A 20,000-nucleotide genomic window follows, 5' to 3' on the forward strand; every position below is an offset into this window, starting at 1 on the left:
TATGTGACCCTCTCCTCTCTCACTTGTGTGACCCTCTCCTCTCTCACTTGTGGGTCCCTCTCCTCTCTCACTTGTGTGACCCTCTCCTCTCTCACTTGTGTGACCCTCTCCTCTCTCACTTGTGGGTCCCTCTCCTCTCTCACTTGTGTGACCCTCTCCTCTCTCACTTGTGGGACCCTCTCCTCTCTCACTTGTGTGACCCTCTCCTCTCTCACTTGTGTGACCCTCTCCTCTCTCACTTGTGGGTCCCTCTCCTCTCTCACTTGTGTGACCCTATCCTCTCTCTCACTTGTGTGTCCCTCTCCTCTCTCACTTGTGGGTCCCTCTCCTCTCTCACTTGTGGGTCCCTCTCCTCTCTCACTTGTGGGTCCCTCTCCTCTCTCTCACTTGTGGGTCCCTCTCCTCTCTCTCACTTGTGTGACCCTCTCCTCTCTCACTTGTGTGACCCTCTCCTCTCTCACTTGTGTGACCCTCTCCTCTCTCACTTGTGGGTCCCTCTCCTCTCTCACTTGTGTGACCCTCTCCTCTCTCACTTGTGGGTCCCTCTCCTCTCTCTCACTTGTGGGTCCCTCTCCTCTCTCTCACTTGTGTGACCCTCTCCTCTCTCACTTGTGTGACCCTCTCCTCTCTCACTTGTGGGTCCCTCTCCTCTCTCTCACTTGTGGGTCCCTCTCCTCTCTCTCACTTGTGTGACCCTCTCCTCTCTCACTTGTGTGACCCTCTCCTCTCTCACTTGTGGGTCCCTCTCCTCTCTCACTTGAGGGTCCCTCTCCTCTCTCTCACTTGTGGGTCCCTCTCCTCTCTCTCACTTGTGTGACCCTCTCCTCTCTCACTTGTGTGACCCTCTCCTCTCTCACTTGTGTGACCCTCTCCTCTCTCACTTGTGGGTCCCTCTCCTCTCTCTCACTTGTGTGACCCTCTCCTCTCTCACTTGTGTGACCCTCTCCTCTCTCACTTGTGGGTCCCTCTCCTCTCTCTCACTTGTGGGTCCCTCTCCTCTCTCTCACTTGTGTGACCCTCTCCTCTCTCACTTGTGGGACCCTCTCCTCTCTCACTTGTGTGACCCTCTCCTCTCTCACTTGTGTGACCCTCTCCTCTCTCACTTGTGGGTCCCTCTCCTCTCTCACTTGTGTGACCCTCTCCTCTCTCTCACTTGTGTGTCCCTCTCCTCTCTCACTTGTGGGTCCCTCTCCTCTCTCACTTGTGTGACCCTCTCCTCTCTCACTTGTGTGACCCTCTCCTCTCTCTCACTTGTGTGTCCCTCTCCTCTCTCACTTGTGGGTCCCTCTCCTCTCTCACTTGTGTGACCCTCTCCTCTCTCTCACTTGTGTGTCCCTCTCCTCTCTCACTTGTGGGTCCCTCTCCTCTCTCACTTGTGGGTCCCTCTCCTCTCTCACTTGTGGGTCCCTCTCCTCTCTCTCACTTGTGGGTCCCTCTCCTCTCTCTCACTTGTGTGACCCTCTCCTCTCTCACTTGTGTGACCCTCTCCTCTCTCACTTGTGTGACCCTCTCCTCTCTCACTTGTGGGTCCCTCTCCTCTCTCACTTGTGTGACCCTCTCCTCTCTCACTTGTGGGTCCCTCTCCTCTCTCTCACTTGTGGGTCCCTCTCCTCTCTCTCACTTGTGTGACCCTCTCCTCTCTCACTTGTGTGACCCTCTCCTCTCTCACTTGTGTGACCCTCTCCTCTCTCACTTGTGGGTCCCTCTCCTCTCTCTCACTTGTGGGTCCCTCTCCTCTCTCTCACTTGTGTGACCCTCTCCTCTCTCACTTGTGTGACCCTCTCCTCTCTCACTTGTGGGTCCCTCTCCTCTCTCACTTGTGGGTCCCTCTCCTCTCTCTCACTTGTGGGTCCCTCTCCTCTCTCTCACTTGTGTGACCCTCTCCTCTCTCACTTGTGTGACCCTCTCCTCTCTCACTTGTGTGACCCTCTCCTCTCTCACTTGTGGGTCCCTCTCCTCTCTCTCACTTGTGTGACCCTCTCCTCTCTCACTTGTGTGACCCTCTCCTCTCTCACTTGTGGGTCCCTCTCCTCTCTCTCAGTTGTGTGACGCTCTCCTCTCTCTCACTTGTGTGACCCTCTCCTCTCTCTCTTGTGGGTCCCTCTCCTCTCTCACTTGTGGGTCCCTCTCCTCTCTCACTTGTGGGTCCCTCTCCTCTCTCACTTGTGGGTCCCTCTCCTCTCTCACTTGTGGGTCCCTCTCCTCTCTCTCACTTGTGGGTCCCTCTCCTCTCTCTCACTTGTGTGACCCTCTCCTCTCTCACTTGTGGGTCCCTCTCCTCTCTCTCACTTGTGTGACCCTCTCCTCTCTCACTTGTGGGTCCCTCTCCTCTCTCTCACTTGTGTGACCCTCTCCTCTCTCACTTGTGGGTCCCTCTCCTCTCTCTCACTTGTGTGACCCTCTCCTCTCTCACTTGTGTGACCCTCTCCTCTCTCACTTGTGTGACCCTCTCCTCTCTCACTTGTGGGTCCCTCTCCTCTCTCACTTGTGGGTCCCTCTCCTCTCTCTCACTTGTGTGACCCTCTCCTCTCTCACTTGTGTGACCCTCTCCTCTCTCACTTGTGTGACCCTCTCCTCTCTCACTTGTGTGACCCTCTCCTCTCTCACTTGTGGGTCCCTCTCCTCTCTCTCACTTGTGTGACCCTCTCCTCTCTCACTTGTGTGACCCTCTCCTCTCTCACTTGTGTGACCCTCTCCTCTCTCACTTGTGTGACCCTCTCCTCTCTCACTTGTGTGACCCTCTCCTCTCTCACTTGTGTGACCCTCTCCTCTCTCACTTGTGGGTCCCTCTCCTCTCTCTCACTTGTGTGACCCTCTCCTCTCTCACTTGTGGGTCCCTCTCCTCTCTCTCACTTGTGTGACCCTCTCCTCTCTCACTTGTGTGACCCTCTCCTCTCTCACTTGTGTGACCCTCTCCTCTCTCACTTGTGTGACCCTCTCCTCTCTCACTTGTGGGTCCCTCTCCTCTCTCTCACTTGTGTGACCCTCTCCTCTCTCACTTGTGTGACCCTCTCCTCTCTCACTTGTGTGACCCTCTCCTCTCTCACTTGTGTGACCCTCTCCTCTCTCACTTGTGTGACCCTCTCCTCTCTCACTTGTGTGACCCTCTCCTCTCTCACTTGTGGGTCCCTCTCCTCTCTCTCACTTGTGTGACCCTCTCCTCTCTCACTTGTGGGTCCCTCTCCTCTCTCTCACTTGTGTGACCCTCTCCTCTCTCACTTGTGTGACCCTCTCCTCTCTCACTTGTGTGACCCTCTCCTCTCTCACTTGTGTGACCCTCTCCTCTCTCACTTGTGGGTCCCTCTCCTCTCTCTCACTTGTGTGACCCTCTCCTCTCTCACTTGTGGGTCCCTCTCCTCTCTCACTTGTGGGTCCCTCTCCTCTCTCTCACTTGTGGGTCCCTCTCCTCTCTCTCACTTGTGTGACCCTCTCCTCTCTCACTTGTGTGACCCTCTCCTCTCTCACTTGTGTGACCCTCTCCTCTCTCACTTGTGGGTCCCTCTCCTCTCTCTCACTTGTGTGACCCTCTCCTCTCTCACTTGTGTGACCCTCTCCTCTCTCACTTGTGGGTCCCTCTCCTCTCTCTCACTTGTGGGTCCCTCTCCTCTCTCTCACTTGTGTGACCCTCTCCTCTCTCGCTTGTGGGTCCCTCTCCTCTCTCACTTGTGGGTCCCTCTCCTCTCTCACTTGTGGGTCCCTCTCCTCTCTCACTTGTGGGTCCCTCTCCTCTCTCACTTGTGGGTCCCTCTCCTCTCTCTCACTTGTGGGTCCCTCTCCTCTCTCTCACTTGTGTGACCCTCTCCTCTCTCACTTGTGGGTCCCTCTCCTCTCTCTCACTTGTGTGACCCTCTCCTCTCTCACTTGTGGGTCCCTCTCCTCTCTCTCACTTGTGTGACCCTCTCCTCTCTCACTTGTGGGTCCCTCTCCTCTCTCTCACTTGTGTGACCCTCTCCTCTCTCACTTGTGTGACCCTCTCCTCTCTCACTTGTGTGACCCTCTCCTCTCTCACTTGTGGGTCCCTCTCCTCTCTCACTTGTGGGTCCCTCTCCTCTCTCTCACTTGTGTGACCCTCTCCTCTCTCACTTGTGTGACCCTCTCCTCTCTCACTTGTGTGACCCTCTCCTCTCTCACTTGTGTGACCCTCTCCTCTCTCACTTGTGGGTCCCTCTCCTCTCTCTCACTTGTGTGACCCTCTCCTCTCTCACTTGTGTGACCCTCTCCTCTCTCACTTGTGTGACCCTCTCCTCTCTCACTTGTGTGACCCTCTCCTCTCTCACTTGTGTGACCCTCTCCTCTCTCACTTGTGTGACCCTCTCCTCTCTCACTTGTGGGTCCCTCTCCTCTCTCTCACTTGTGTGACCCTCTCCTCTCTCACTTGTGGGTCCCTCTCCTCTCTCTCACTTGTGTGACCCTCTCCTCTCTCACTTGTGTGACCCTCTCCTCTCTCACTTGTGTGACCCTCTCCTCTCTCACTTGTGTGACCCTCTCCTCTCTCACTTGTGGGTCCCTCTCCTCTCTCTCACTTGTGTGACCCTCTCCTCTCTCACTTGTGTGACCCTCTCCTCTCTCACTTGTGTGACCCTCTCCTCTCTCACTTGTGTGACCCTCTCCTCTCTCACTTGTGTGACCCTCTCCTCTCTCACTTGTGTGACCCTCTCCTCTCTCACTTGAGTGACCCTCTCCTCTCTCACTTGTGTGACCCTCTCCTCTCTCACTTGTGTGACCCTCTCCTCTCTCACTTGTGTGACCCTCTCCTCTCTCACTTGTGTGACCCTCTCCTCTCTCACTTGAGTGACCCTCTCCTCTCTCACTTGTGGGTCCCTCTCCTCTCTCACTTGTGTGACCCTCTCCTCTCTCACTTGAGTGACCCTCTCCTCTCTCACTTGTGGGTCCCTCTCCTCTCTCACTTGTGGATTCTTATCCTCTCTCTCTGCTTCACATGTGGCTTAATAATGGTTCAGAAATAAACTGGAACCTCGGCTAGTTTTATCTGTTATTTGCGAGTTATTTATGAAGGTTCAATCCTAAATTTATTCCACAGTGATAGAGTTGACATTAGTATATTAGAGATTAATAACAATCTTGAAGTTAGTAGACCAGATAGACATAACTGAAATATCGTTAACTATCCACTTGAAAACATTGAGCACTACACCTACACTTGACTGTATGCACTTTAAAGATGTCTAGTGCACTTAAAAGATGTCGAGTGAACTTAAAGGATGTCTAGTACACTTAAAAGATGTCTAGTGCACTTACAAGATGTCTACTGCACTTAAAAGATGTCGAGTGCACTTAAAAGATGTCTGGTGCACTTACAAGATGTCTACTGCACTTACAAGATGTCTAGTGCACTTAAATGTTTGAGTAGCGGTGATGTGGTGTGGAGTGTGGCTGGGTTTGCCTGACCAGAGGTTGGAAAGTGTTCTCTTAACCACTAAGTGTCTACAAGGCTGGGAAACCTGCATTGCTGAGTCCCTCGCCCCTAGTGAGAGGGACACAACCCCGCCCCTAGTGAGAGGGACACAACCCCGCCCCTAGTGAGAGGGACACAACCCCGCCCCTAGTGAGAAGGACACAACCCCGCCCCTAGTGAGAGGGACACAACCCCGCCCCTAGTGAGAGGGACACAACCCCGCCCCTAGTGAGAAGGACACAACCCCGCCCCTAGTGAGAGGGACACAACCCCGCCCCTAGTGAGACGGACCCAAACCCGCCCCTAGTGAGAAGGACACAACCCCGCCCCTAGTGAGAGGGACACAACCCCGCCCCTAGTGAGAAGGACACAACCCCGCCCCTAGTGAGAGGGACACAACCCCGCCCCTAGTGAGAGGGACACAAACCCGCCCCTAGTGAGAGGGACACAACCCCGCCCCTAGTGAGAAGGACACAACCCCGCCCCTAGTGAGAGGGACACAAACCCGCCCCTAGTGAGAGGGACACAACCCCGCCCCTAGTGAGAAGGACACAACCCCGCCCCTAGTGAGAGGGACACAAACCCGCCCCTAGTGAGAGGGACACAACCCCGCCCCTAGTGAGAGGGACACAACCCCGCCCCTAGTGAGAAGGACACAAACCCGCCCCTAGTGAGAGGGACACAACCCCGCCCCTAGTGAGAGGGACACAACCCCGCCCCTAGTGAGAAGGACACAAACCCGCCCCTAGTGAGAGGGACACAACCCCGCCCCTAGTGAGAGGGACACAACCCCGCCCCTAGTGAGAAGGACACAAACCCGCCCCTAGTGAGAGGGACACAACCCCGCCCCTAGTGAGAGGGACACAACCCCGCCCCAAGTGAGAGGGACACAACCCCGCCCCTAGTGAGAGGGGGCATATGATTGAATTAAATTGTCTAACAAACTCTATAAATCACGTGAAAAATTAAGTGCTCTAACAGACAAGATCATACACTTAATAATAATAATAATAATAATAATAATAATAATAATAATAATAATAATAATAATAATAATAATAATAATAATAATAATAATAATAATAATAACAACAACAATAATAATAATAATAATAATAATAATAATAATAATAATAATAATAATAACAATAATAATAACAATAATAATAATAATAATAATAATAACAATAATAATAATAATAATAATAATAACAATAATAATAATAATAATAATAATAATAATACATAACACTACTACAGACCACAGCTGACAGCAGTGGTATATTATATAACAATAACAATAATAATAATAATAATAATAATAATAATAATAACAATAACAACAACAACAATAATAATAATAATAATAATAATAATAATAATAATAATAATAATAATAATAATAATAATAATAATAATAACAACAACAATAATAATAATAATAATAATAATAATAATAATAATAATAATAATAATAATAACAATAATAATAACAATAATAATAATAATAATAATAATAACAATAATAATAATAATAATAATAATAACAATAATAATAATAATAATAATAATAATAATACATAACACTACTACAGACCACAGCTGACAGCAGTGGTATATTATATAACAATAATAATAATAATAATAATAATAATAATAATAATAATAATAATAACACTACTACAGACCACAGCTGACAGCAGTGATATATTATATAGAAAGTTTGTGGTTTTTGCAGAACATTTTCTGGTAACTTAATTTATTCTTGTGCCCCAGGATGCCACCCACACCATTCCACTAACACCCAGGTACCTACTTACTACTAGGTGAACATGGACAACAGGTGTAAGGAAACATGTCTTAAGTTTCCACCCGTGCCGGGATCGACCCTTGACCCTCAATGTGAGTTGAGAACGCTAACAACCAAGCCACACTGCATGGCTTTCTTGGGTTATCATGGGCCATTAGCCCTCCGGTGTTAATAATCCGACAAAAATATAATTGTTCCCTTTCCATAATACAACACAAAAATAAATAAGAATAGTATAATGCGATGAAGAAATCTGTCTTAGTTACCCATAAAAGTGCCTGAAGAAACCCGTTTTCTTTAATAAATAAAAAGAAAAATTGTTTTAAGGTGTAACTAAAATAAGTATCGTCGTCATTAAAAAGCTGAGGCATCTGACACTAGACAGAAGTTATAACAGTGAGATCCTTGTATCTTTGGTGTCAGCTGTGGTGCCTGACACTGGACAGTGGTTATAATTGTGAGATCCTTGTATCTCTGGTGTCAGCTAAGGCATATGACACTTAATGGAGGTCATAATTAGGGTATCCCTGGCCCTCTGGGGTTCTGCATGACCCATGCGGGCTTACCGCTTTGTTTTTAACGTAACAACATACCCAAGAGGAGAGATCACCGGCAAAAAATTATTTCAGTAAGTAAAGCTATAATCATGCTAGGTTATAATCATGCTAGGCTACAATCATGCTTGGCTACAATCATGCTTGGCTATAATTATGCTTGGCTATAATCATGCTTGGCTATAATCATGCTTGGCTATAATCATGCTTGGCTATAATCATGCTTGGCTATAATCATGCTTGGCTATAATCATGCTAGGCTACAATCATGCTAGGCTACAATCATGCTAGGGTACAATCATGCTTGGCTATAATCATGCTAGGTTATAATCATGCTAGGCTACAATCATGCTAGGCTACAATCATGCTTGGCTATAATCATGCTAGGTTATAATCATGCTAGGCTATAATCATGCTAGGTTATAATCATATTAGATCATGATATAATTATCATTGCTTCAGTTTTGGCAGGTATGGAAGATGGATGGTGGTGGTTGTGATGGTGGTGGTGTTGGGGAAGACAGTAGCGACCTCCCTCATCACAGCTCCACTAGAGGTGCCAGAGGTTATGGCTATACCTGCAGGTCCTCACCAGAAGTCTGAGCCGTACTCACTGTCGTGGGTACGTGAAGGTAGGCAGGCAGCCGTGCCCATCCAGTTCAGTGAGAGCAGTGATGCTGGCTCCCTTATACTGAATCAGGTCACTAACTACGGCATTAATGCCACTAACTACCTCACTAACGTCAAGGAACCTCAACTCTTCCAGGAAGGTTAGTTGTACAACCTCTCTTACCTCAGATATAAGATACAATCTGTTAGTCATAAACTACAAGATTAAATACCGCGAACAAGCGATACAATATGCAGAGCAACCACGGGGGGAGTGGAATGATACCTCTAGGATTTTTGTGTTGCAGTTAACACATCATCAGGAGCTTGCAATGTTGAAGAACAGAGGATGACATCCCAGTAAACAGGTTCATAGAAAGTGTTTTTGCTAACTAAAACACTTCCTGTGAATCTGTTCGTCTAAGTTAACAAAGTTTCTTGGCTGCTTGCTTCACATTACCATGTTAAAAGTAAAGATTCTCTCCCGGGTTGCTCCATCAGTATCATCTTCTAAACTACAAATATTCAGTTACGATCCTACCAAGTAATACTTTTATATGTTAAATAATAGTTTTGCAAAATATCTGATGTGTAATTATTCTCTGCCTTCTGTAACACTTACGTTTTCACCACATTACGGGCTGGTTATCTGTGGCCTTCAGGAGAGATATAGGGAGGGAGCAAGTAATGATGAATGTGTTTTCTTCTTTCACGTCAAAAATAAAACGACCAATTTGATTATTAAATGTTAAATAAAGTGCATGAGAATGTGGCACTGATGTGAGCGAGCTGACGCGAGGTTCCCTTGTCCAGGATACCACCTTCAGCAGGGTGACCCAGGACTCTTCCTGGCAGCCTTCAACAAGCAGAAGAAGAGAAGCAAAGACTTGGCATCCTTCGGTTACGCCTCCCTCAAGGCTTCAGAACTCCTCTCCAAGCAGTGAGTAAGAGGATGGCAGGAGGGAGAGAGATGAAGAGAGGGAGATGGAGAGAGGGAGAGAGATGGCAGGAGGGAGAGAGATGGAGAGAGGGAGTGGAAGGGAGACAGGATGAAAAAGTGAGTTTGAGAAATTGTACATGGGAAGGGCAGGTAGAGAAAGAAATCCTTGGGTTCATATCATGACAAGGAACTGCTGGTGTCAGTGCCTCTAATTTTGTGTATATAACTGAGATTAAGGAAGTACAGCAGAAGAGAGAGAGAGAGAGAGAGAGAGAGAGAGAGAGAGAGAGAGAGAGAGGGCATGTGTATACAGGATATCAAAACAATAATGAGAGGGAAGGCATGCAAGGAATGAGGAATGACAGAGTAAAAATAGAATAAAATAATTTGTTTTAATGCAAATAGACTTAAATATAGTTGCCAGCCATTCATGCAGGGCAAATATAAACAAAGAACATAAGAAAGGAGGAACACTGCAGAAGGCCTACTGGCCCATACTTGGCAGGTCCCTGCCAAACCCAAACCCACTAAAAAATATTCTCTCGACCCCATTATCAATGTTACCCAAGGAATAAGCTCTGATAACTATTAACTCAAGTGCAATAAAGTTAGTATCTTCCGGATAAATGAACGACAAATAACCTGTGCCCGTGTTTCCCGGCCCCGCGGTGAAGATTCCTACTAACACGACAACAAGCGTTGTTTGGGTTAGAACAAGTTTCCCTGAGAAACACTGCTCTATACGACGACTGCCCCGTCAAGACAGACCAACTGACAGAGCTGGATTGTCCTGCATACTCCGCCATGTTCCGCACACTGGACGGTACTTGCAACAACCTGGAGAACCCAGGCTGGGGGGCTGCCTTCAGACCCTTTGCCCGCTTCCTTCCTCCAGACTACAGGTGAGCTGCACTTGTATGATAACTCATTACCTGTGCGTTGTACTGCATGATAACACTTCCTGTTTCTTGAACCTGAATGATAACCCATTATATGTGAGTCACAGGTCCTCTCTCAGTAATTACAAGTGTGTCTACCTCCATACAAAGCTACAATAACGTTACAGAGAAGTTCCTGTAATTCAAGGTGAGAGAGAAGGCAGATTTACGATTACCTTCATATATCTGTCTTAATTTATGTCATATCTTTGTTCTTGTTACTCTGAAAAACATCAGGGGGAGTGGCATCCCGAGGCAGGTGTTGGGCATCCATAAAGACAGGTGTTGGGCATCCATAAAGACAGGTGTTAGACATTCCCCGAGGAAGTTGTTATTTGAGTATAAAACGAATTCCAACCACAAAATAGAGCAGAAAACTTATGCAAAGGACCTGGGAGTGATAATGTCAGAGGATCTCACTTTCAAAGATCACAACAATGTATTAGTATGGAATACAATCTCAAAAAATATATCTTATTACCACTAAAAAACAGGTTTGAATCTTTATAAAAACATTTTAGTTATCTAGTCGATGCAAAATGTGGTTACGTCAAGACTTCAGATATCTTGATAAATTAAACACATGTGCAACATTTGGGTATCTTTAATGAGGAAACGTTTCGCCACACAGTGGCTTCATCAGTCCATACAAAGGAGAATGGTGAAGAACAGGAGGAGTTTGAGGTAATCAGTCCCTCAACCTTGAGTCGAGGTAGTCAGTCTATCAATCTAGAAAAGATTTGATGGACTGATGAAGCCACTGTGTGGAGAAACGTTTCCTCATTAAAGATACCCAAATGTTGCACATGTGTCTAATTTATCAACTTGTGGGTTTTCTGAACCATTCATCAACACTTCAGATATCTTATTATTGATAATGAAGTATTTTGCATGGAGATGTCTGTGAAAGGTTGAGTGTTCAGAGACTCTTAAGACAGTATATGGTCCGGTCTGTGTCCACACACTGCATTTTATGTTACTGACATCTCCATACACCGTATATATACATATTTACACATGGTGTGTCTTTCTGCAGTGACGGGATAGACAAACTACGAGAGAGTGTGTGGGAAGGTGAGCTTCCCAACCCTCGTAGGATCAGTGACACCGTCCACCGAGCTCTTAATAGTCCCTCCTACAAGATTACTATGATGGTCATGCAGTGGGGACAGTTCCTAGACCATGACCTCACAGGTAAGTGCATAGATACACCTGTTTTGTTGATTGTACTGACCAGTTTTACCTCATCTACAGACATGTATCACCCACCCACCTTGCACTGACAACACCCCACCTTGTACTGACAACACTCCCACCTTGTACTGACAACACTCCCATCTTGTACTGACAACACTCCCACCTTGTACTGACAAAACTCCCACCTTGTACTGACAACACTCCCACCTTGTACTGACAACACTCCCACCTTGTACTGACAACACTCCCATCTTGTACTGACAACACTCCCACCTTGTACTGACAAAACTCCCACCTTGTACTGACAACACTCCCACCTTGTACTGACAACACTCCCACCTTGTACTGACAATACTCCCACCTTGTACTGACAACACCCCACCTTGTACTGACAACACTCCCACCTTGTACTGACAACACTCCCACCTTATACTGACAACACCCCACCTTGTACTGACAACACTCCCACCTTGTACTGACAACACTCCCACTTTGTACTGACAACACTCCCACCTTGTACTGACAACACTCCCACCTTGTACTGACAACACTCCCACTTTGTACTGACAACACTCCCCACCTTGTACTGATAACACCCCCACCTTGTACTGACAACACCCCCACCTTGTACTGACAACACCCCCACCTTGTACTGACAACACCCCCACCTTGTACTGGCAACACACCCCACCTTGTACTGACAACACCCCCACCTTGTACTGATAACACCCCCACCTTGTACTGGCAACACCCCCACCTTGTACTGATAACACCCCCACCTTGTACTGGCAACACACCCCACCTTGTACTGGCAACACCCCACCTTGTGCTGATAACACCCCCACCTTGTACTGGCAACACACCCCACCTTGTACTGACAACACCCCCCCCGTGTACTGGCCACACCCCCACCTTGTACTGGCAACACACCCCACCTTGTACTGGCAACACACCCCACCTTGTACTGACAACACCCCCACCTTGTACTGGCAACACCCCCACCTTGTACTGGCAACACACCCCACCTTGTACTGGCAACACCCCCACCTTGTGCTGATAACACCCCCACCTTGTACTGGCAACACACCCCACCTTGTACTGACAACACCCCCACCTTGTACTGATAACACCCCCACCTTGTACTGGCAACACACCCCACCTTGTACTGACAACACCCCCACCTTGTGCTGATAACACCCCCACCTTGTACTGGCAACACCCCCACCTTGTACTGACAACACCCCCACCTTGTACTGATAACACCCCCACCTTGTACTGGCAACACACCCCACCTTGTACTGACAACACCCCCACCTTGTACTGACAACACCCCCACCTTGTACTGATAACACCCCCACCGTGTACTGGCAACACACCCCACCTTGTACTGATAACACCCCCACCTTGTACTGGCAACACACCCCACCTTGTACTGATAACACCCCCACCTTGTACTGACAACACCCCCACCTTGTACTGATAACACCCCCACCTTGTACTGGCAACACACCCCACCTTGTACTGATAACACCACCACCTTGTACTGGCAACACACCCCACCTTGTACTGACAACACCCCCACCTTGTGCTGATAACACCCCCCACCTTGTACTGGCAACACCCCCACCTTGTGCTGATACCTCTCCTTCATGTTGTCAGCGACTGCACAAACTCGAGGCTTCAACCACAGTGTACCCAAGTGTTGCAACGAGAAGGATGGTGTTCCCCTGCCGGAGATGTTCAGGGTGAGACTATTATTATTATTATTATTATTATTATTATTATTATTATTATATTGTTGTTGTTATTGTCATTACAATTATTATTATTATTATTATGAGTAGTAGTAAGAGTGGAATAGCGGTTATATTATTATTACCAGCAGCAGCAGCAGCAGCAGCAGCAGCAGCAGCAGCAGCAGCAGCAGCAGCAGCAGCAGCAGCAGCAGCAGCAGCAGCAGCAGCAGCAGTGGTAGTAGTGGTGGTAGTGGTAGTAGTAGTGGTAGTAGTAGTAGTAGTGGTAGTAGTGGTAGTAGTAGTAGTAGTGGTGGTAACAGTGGTAGTAGTGGTTGTAGTGGTAGTAGTAGTGGTAGTAGTGGTAGTAGTAGTAGTCTTAGTAGTGGTAGTGGTAGTGGTAGTAGTAGTGGTAGTAGTGGTAGTGTTAGTAGTAGTGGTATTGTTATTAGTAGTAGTAGTGGTAGTAGTAGTAGTAGTAGTGGTAGTAGTGGTAGTAGTAGTGGTAGTAGTAATGGTAGTAGCGGTGGTAGTAGTAGTAGTAGTGGTGGTAGTAGTGGTGGTAGCGGTAGTAGTGGTAGAAGTAGTGGTGGTAGTAGTGGTGGTAGCGGTAGTAGTGGTAGAAGTAGTGGTAGTAGTGGTAGTAGTAGTAGTAGTAGTAGTGGTGGTAACAGTGGTAGTAGTGGTAGTAGTAGTAGTAGTAGTATAGTAGTGGTAGTGGTAGTAGTAGTGGTAGTGTTAGTAGTAGTAGTAGTAGTAGTAGTGTTAGTAGTAGTAGTAGTGATAATAGTAGTAGTGGTAGTAGTAGTAGTGGTAGTAGTAGTAGTGGTAGTAGTGGTAGTAGTAGTGGTAGTAGCGGTGGTAGTAGTAGTAGCAGCAGCATTAGTAGTATAGCGGTTATATTATTGGTAGTAGTACAGTGGTAGCAGTAGTAATAGTAAGAAGAGCATAAGTAATAGTTTTAGGTAACTATGGTGTGTTACCTGAGTGTTCTGTGTTGGCAGCATCCTGACTGCCTGCCCATCAGCATCCCCAAGACTGACGTCTTCTACTCCCAGTGGAACCACACTTGTATGGAGTTTGTGAGGTCATCTCCAGCTCCCAGACCCAACTGTGCTCTGGGTCCAAGGGACCAGATCAACCAGGTCAGTCATTATCTATCGCCAGGGTAAGCAAGAGTCTATCGACCTGGTGACTGTGTGTCGACCACGAAAACAAGTGTCTATTGACCAGGTGAGTGTGTGTCTGTCAACCACGTGAGAGAAGATCTATCGACCAGTTAAGCAAGAGTCTATCGACCACCGTGATTATGTATCTATCGACCAGGTAAGCATGTGTCTATCGATCACTTATAATCTACTCCACTTGTGTCTTTTAAATAAGACAGTTGCTACTGTAAACATTTGTAAATCATAGTTTCCTCCCTATTGTTGTAAACAAGTGTAAACAAGACTGTGTAAATGAGACAACACAAGAGATGGGAAATAAAGGAGTATCCCCTAACTAGCGCTGTAAACAACCGCAAGAAAAAGTTATACCTCCTTAGTGTTGTAAACAACAGTCCCCCTCCCCAGTGTTGTAAACAACAGTCCCCCTCCCTAGTGTTGTAAACAACAGTCCCCCTCCCTAGTGTTGTAAACAACAGTCCCCCTCCCTAGTGTTGTAAACAACAGTCCCCCTCCCTAGTGTTGTAAACAACAGTCCCCCTCCCTAGTGCTGTAAACAACAGTCCCCCTCCCTAGTGTTGTAAACAACAGTCCCCCTCCCTAGTGCTGTAAACAACAGTCCCCCTCCCTAGTGTTGTAAACAACAGTCCCCCTCCCTAGTGCTGTAAACAACAGTCCCCCTCCCTAGTGCTGTAAACAACAGTCCCCCTCCCTAGTGCTGTAAACAACAGTCCCCCCTAGTGCTGTAAACAACAGCCCCCCTCCCTAGTGCTGTAAACAAGTCCCCCTCCCTAGTGTTGTAAACAACAGTCCCCCTCCCTAGTGCTGTAAACAACAGTCCCCCTCCCTAGTGCTGTAAACAACAGTCCCCCTCCCTAGTGTTGTAAACAACAGTCCCCCTCCCTAGTGCTGTAAACAACAGTCCCCCTCCCTAGTGCTGTAAACAACAGTCCCCCTCCCTAGTGCTGTAAACAACAGTCCCCCTCCCTAGTGCTGTAAATAACAGTCCCCCTCCCAAGTGTTGTAAACAACACTCCCCCACCCCCGTGTTGTAAACAACAGTCCCCCTCCCCCGTGTTGTAAACAACAGTCCCCCTCCCCAGTGTTGTAAACAACAGTCCCCCTCCCCAGTGTTGTAAACAACAGTCTCCCTCCCCCGTGTTGTAAACAACAGTCCCCCTCCCCCGTGTTGTAAACAACAGTCCCCCTCCCCAGTGTTGTAAACAACAGTCCCCCTCCCCAGTGCTGAGATTAAGACACATGTGCAACATCTGGGTATCTTTATTGTAGACGTTTCGCCATCCAGTGGCTTTATCAATACAAATTCTAGGACATAACTTGAAGACAGTAGAACTATGTACAGAAGATGAGGTAATCAGTCCCTCAACCTAGGAGTAGGTGCGAAGAGCACCATAGTCGTGGAGATTCTGAAGCAGAAGAAAGGATCCTGGCGCTTATATAGTAACGTCAGGTGTAGCAGACGAGCGAAACGTCTACAATAAAGATACCCAGATGTTGCACATGTGTCTTAATCTCATCTTGTCGGTAGTATATACCATTCGTACACAACTTGTCAGACACTGCAACATCATGGAATCTTAATTCTGTGGACATGTACTTAACCTTCACGACTACGACAACTACTACTACAACTAACCCATCTCTTTGGGAAGGACCTACTTCCACTGGGGAATCCCGCCTACCAGTGACTATGTCCTCGTCTGCTACACCTGACGTTACTATATAAGCGCCAGGATCCTTTCTTCTGCTTCAGAATCTCCACGACTATGGTGCTCTTCGCACCTACTCCTAGGTTGAGGGACTGATTACCTCATCTTCTGTACATAGTTCTACTGTCTTCAAGTTATGTCCTATAATTTGTATTGATAAAGCCACTGGATGGCGAAACGTCTACAATAAAGATACCCAGATGTTGCACATGTGTCTTAATCTCATCTTGTCGGTATTATATACCATTCCTACACAACTCCCCAGTGTTGTAAACAACAGTCCCCCTCCCCAGTGTTGTAAACAACAGTCCCCCTCCCCAGTGTTGTAAACAACAGTCCCCCTCCCTAGTGTTGTAAACAACAGTCCCCCTCCCCAGTGTTGTAAACAACAGTCCCCCTCCCCAGTGTTGTAAACAACAGTCCCCCTCCCTAGTGTTGTAAACGACAGTCCCCCTCCCCAGTGTTGTAAACAACAGTCCCCCTCCCCAGTGTTGTAAACAACAGTCCCCCTCCCCAGTGTTGTAAACAACAGTCCCCCTCCCCCGTGTTGTAAACAACAGTCCCCCTCCCCCGTGTTGTAAACAACAGTCCCCCTCCCTAGTGTTGTAAACAACAGTCCCCCTCCCTAGTGTTGTAAACAACAGTCCCCCTCCCCAGTGTTGTAAACAACAGGTAGGTTCCAGGGTCATGATGGTAGGTACCAGGGTCATGATGGTATGTACCAGGGTCATCGTCGTCTCCGCTCTACTACTCTCTCTCTACCTTCCCTTCTTGCTGATGGACCCTCCTTTAATCCTGACTCTCTGACTTCTTGGCAACGACTGATTTACTCCACAAACTCTGATGACGATACCTTTCTACCTCAATCTCTTGCTCTGGTGGCCTGGTGGTTAACGCTCTCGCTTCACACGGTGAGGGCCTGGGTTCGATTCCCAGCCAGAGTAGAAACATTGGGCGTGTTTCTTTCCACCTGTTGTCTATGTTCCCCATCAGTAAAATGGGTACCTGGGTGTTAGTCGACTGGTGTGTGGTCGCATCCTGGGACACTGACCTAACGAGGCCTGGTCACAGACCGGGCCGCGGGGGCGTTGACCCCCGAAACTCTCTCCAGATAAACTCCAGATAAACAGTCCCCCTCCCCAGTGTTGTAAACAACAGTCTCCCTCCCCCGTGTTGTAAACAACAGTCCCCCTCCCCCGTGTTGTAAACATGTGTAAGACGGTTTTTCATTTACAGGTAACATCCTTCCTGGATGGTTCCAATGTTTATGGTTCTGATGACCAGGAGATGGCACAACTACGTCTGTGGGAAGATGGTAGGTACCAGGGTCATGATGGTAGGTACCAGGGTCATGATGGTAGGTACCAGGGTCACGATGGTAGGTACCAGGGTCATGATGGTAGGTACCAGGGTCATGATGGTAGGTATCAGGGTCACGATGGTAGGTACCAGGGTCATGATGGTAGGTACCAGGGTCATGATGGTAGGTACCAGGGTCACGATGGTAGGTACCAGGGTCATGATGGTAGGTACCAGGGTCATGATGGTAGGTATCAGGGTCACAATGGTAGGTACCAGGGTCATGATGGTAGGTACCAGGGTCATGATGGTAGGTACCAGGGTCATGATGGTAGGTACCAGGGTCATGATGGTAGGTACCAGGGTCATGATGGTAGGTACCAGGGTCATGATGGTAGGTACCAGGGTCATGATGGTAGGTACCAGGGTCATGATGGTAGGTATCAGGGTCATGATGGTAGGTTCCAGGGTCATGATGGTAGGTACCAGGGTCATGATGGTATGTACCAGGGTCATGATGGTAGGTTCCAGGGTCATGATGGCAGGTACCAGGGTCATGATGGTAGGTACCAGGGCCATGATGGTAGGTACCAGGTTCATGATGGTAGGTACCAGGGTCATTATGGTAGGTACCAGGGTCATGAGGGTAGGTACCAGGGTCATGATGGTAGGTACCAGGGTCATGATGGTAGGTACCAGGGTCATGATGGTAGGTACCAGGGTCATGATGATAGGTACCAGGGTCATGATGATAGGTACCAGGGTCATGATGGTAGGTACCAGGGTCATGATGGTAGGTACCAGGGTCATGATGGTAGGTACCAGGTTCATGATGGTAGGTACCAGGGTCATGATGGTAGGTTCCAGGGTCATGATGGTAGGTACCAGGGTCATAATGGTAGGTACCAGGGTCATGATGGTAGGTACGAGGGTCATGATGGTAGGTACCAGGGTCATGATGGTAGGTACCAGGGTCATGATGGTAGGTACCAGGGTCATGATGGTAGGTACCAGGGTCATGATGGTAGGTACCAGGGTCATGATGGTAGGTACCAGGGTCATGATGGTAGGTACCAGGGTCATGATGGTAGGTACCAGGGTCATGATGGTAGGTACCAGGTTAAGAGCTGTTATCCTTCCTCAACTAAAATCGAAGCGTAGAGTTATCTAAGGTGTGCTGAGTCACCATGCAGGTACCTATATACTAGGTAAATAGGGAGCAGCAGGTGTCAGGAGACATGCCTATATATGTAAATTCGTCTGGGATTAAACTTAGGTCCCTTTGGTTGTAAGCTTATCACTACACCATTGAGCCTTACTACTGAACAGTGAACAATGCATACTGAACACTGAACAGTTATGAACACTAGCGTGGGCTTCACTACACAGCTTCAACGTATGGGAACACGCTATTGGAACCACTGAATAAGATTTACAGATTGGCAGCTGGACACATTGGTCTGTGTGGGAGGGACGCTGGTAGAGGAGGAGGAGGAGGAAGGGGGGGGGAGGAGAGGAGAAAAGAGGTGAAAAGAGGTGAAAGAGGAGAGAGTACGGATTGAGAGTTGAAGAATGAGAGATTCTCTTAAGTATTATGTATATCAGTGTCATATCTCCTCTTGTTGTAATTAATATAACAAGATTTAGGTCGTGTGATCTACCCCGGTGGTTCTTCTCACTCAGTTACTATACTGAAGGTTTGGTAAACAGCTGATCTTTCTCCAGTTTATATATAAACCTGACTGATTGCTTCATGTAGGTCTATGTATACTTCATGTATCAAACGTGTACGTATTCCTTGTGTGATTCACATGTGCACTTGCATGTCTGAAACCTGTGTGTGTATGTTCATGTTCTTTCTGTTATGATTCCTCCTTGCTCACACTCTTCCTCAAGCTAAGAGGAACCTACACAGTATATCTTGATGTATTCCTGGCAGGGATGCTGAAGTACAAGCCTGTCAGGTTTAGGAAGCCGCTGCTGCCGCCGCTTCACCACTTCCAGGAGGGAGAGTGTCGTGAGAACTCCAGGAACCTTCACTGTTTCTTGGCTGGTGACGTCAGGGTCAACGAACAGCCGGGTGTGTAGCTCAACGCTATTTCAGAGGTCAAAGATCATCTCAGGTCACATATCATCTCAGGTCACAGATCATCTCAGGTCACAGATCATCTCAGGTCATAGATCATCTCAGGTCATAGCTCATTTCATGTTACAGCTAATCGCAGGTCATCTGATAGAGATGTGTATAAACTGGTTAAGAGGTGGAGGTTGACTCCATACAGGGAGGTGGAGGAGGTTGACTCCATACATGGTTTCAACAGTAGGTACGATAGCTTCCTGTAGGCTAGGTACGTAGCCAAAAAGACTGATGAATACCTTGACCATGCGGGTCACTCAGAACGCTGGACCATAAAAACTTATGTAACAAGAAAAACAAATATAAAATGACCAAACAATATGAACTCCAAAGATAAACTCACAACACAAACTAAAACTTTTATACCAAGTTAAAACAATTAGCACCAGTTAAAAAAGACATCAAATTACTGTCGAAAGACTACCATAAAAGCTACCGAGATCTCTACAGGCACCTCGGTAAATATAAGAA

The 20,000-nt window shown here is 47.5% G+C and overlaps 1 protein-coding gene across 5 annotated transcripts in view; it reads left to right on the forward strand.

Annotated features, from left to right (window-relative positions):
* Positions 1–20,000, forward strand: part of LOC128693708 (salivary peroxidase/catechol oxidase-like) — a 65,319-nt gene that overhangs the window by 17,065 nt on the left and 28,254 nt on the right. For 3 of the 5 annotated variants that reach the window (XM_053783529.2, XM_070091073.1, XM_070091075.1), the window contains exons 3-10: positions 8,243–8,550; positions 9,203–9,329; positions 10,004–10,231; positions 11,304–11,461; positions 13,124–13,209; positions 14,202–14,342; positions 17,330–17,408; positions 19,332–19,472. In XM_053783529.2, the coding sequence (XP_053639504.1) occupies positions 8,243–8,550; positions 9,203–9,329; positions 10,004–10,231; positions 11,304–11,461; positions 13,124–13,209; positions 14,202–14,342; positions 17,330–17,408; positions 19,332–19,472 (1,268 nt within the window). The remainder of the gene's footprint in view (positions 1–8,242; positions 8,551–9,202; positions 9,330–10,003; positions 10,232–11,303; positions 11,462–13,123; positions 13,210–14,201; positions 14,343–17,329; positions 17,409–19,331; positions 19,473–20,000) is intronic. The other 2 variants (XM_053783530.2, XM_053783531.2) reach the window with 2 other exon arrangements.

Source organism: Cherax quadricarinatus, chromosome 34, assembly GCF_038502225.1.
Source record: "Cherax quadricarinatus isolate ZL_2023a chromosome 34, ASM3850222v1, whole genome shotgun sequence".
Taxonomy (NCBI): Eukaryota; Metazoa; Arthropoda; class Malacostraca; order Decapoda; family Parastacidae; genus Cherax; species Cherax quadricarinatus.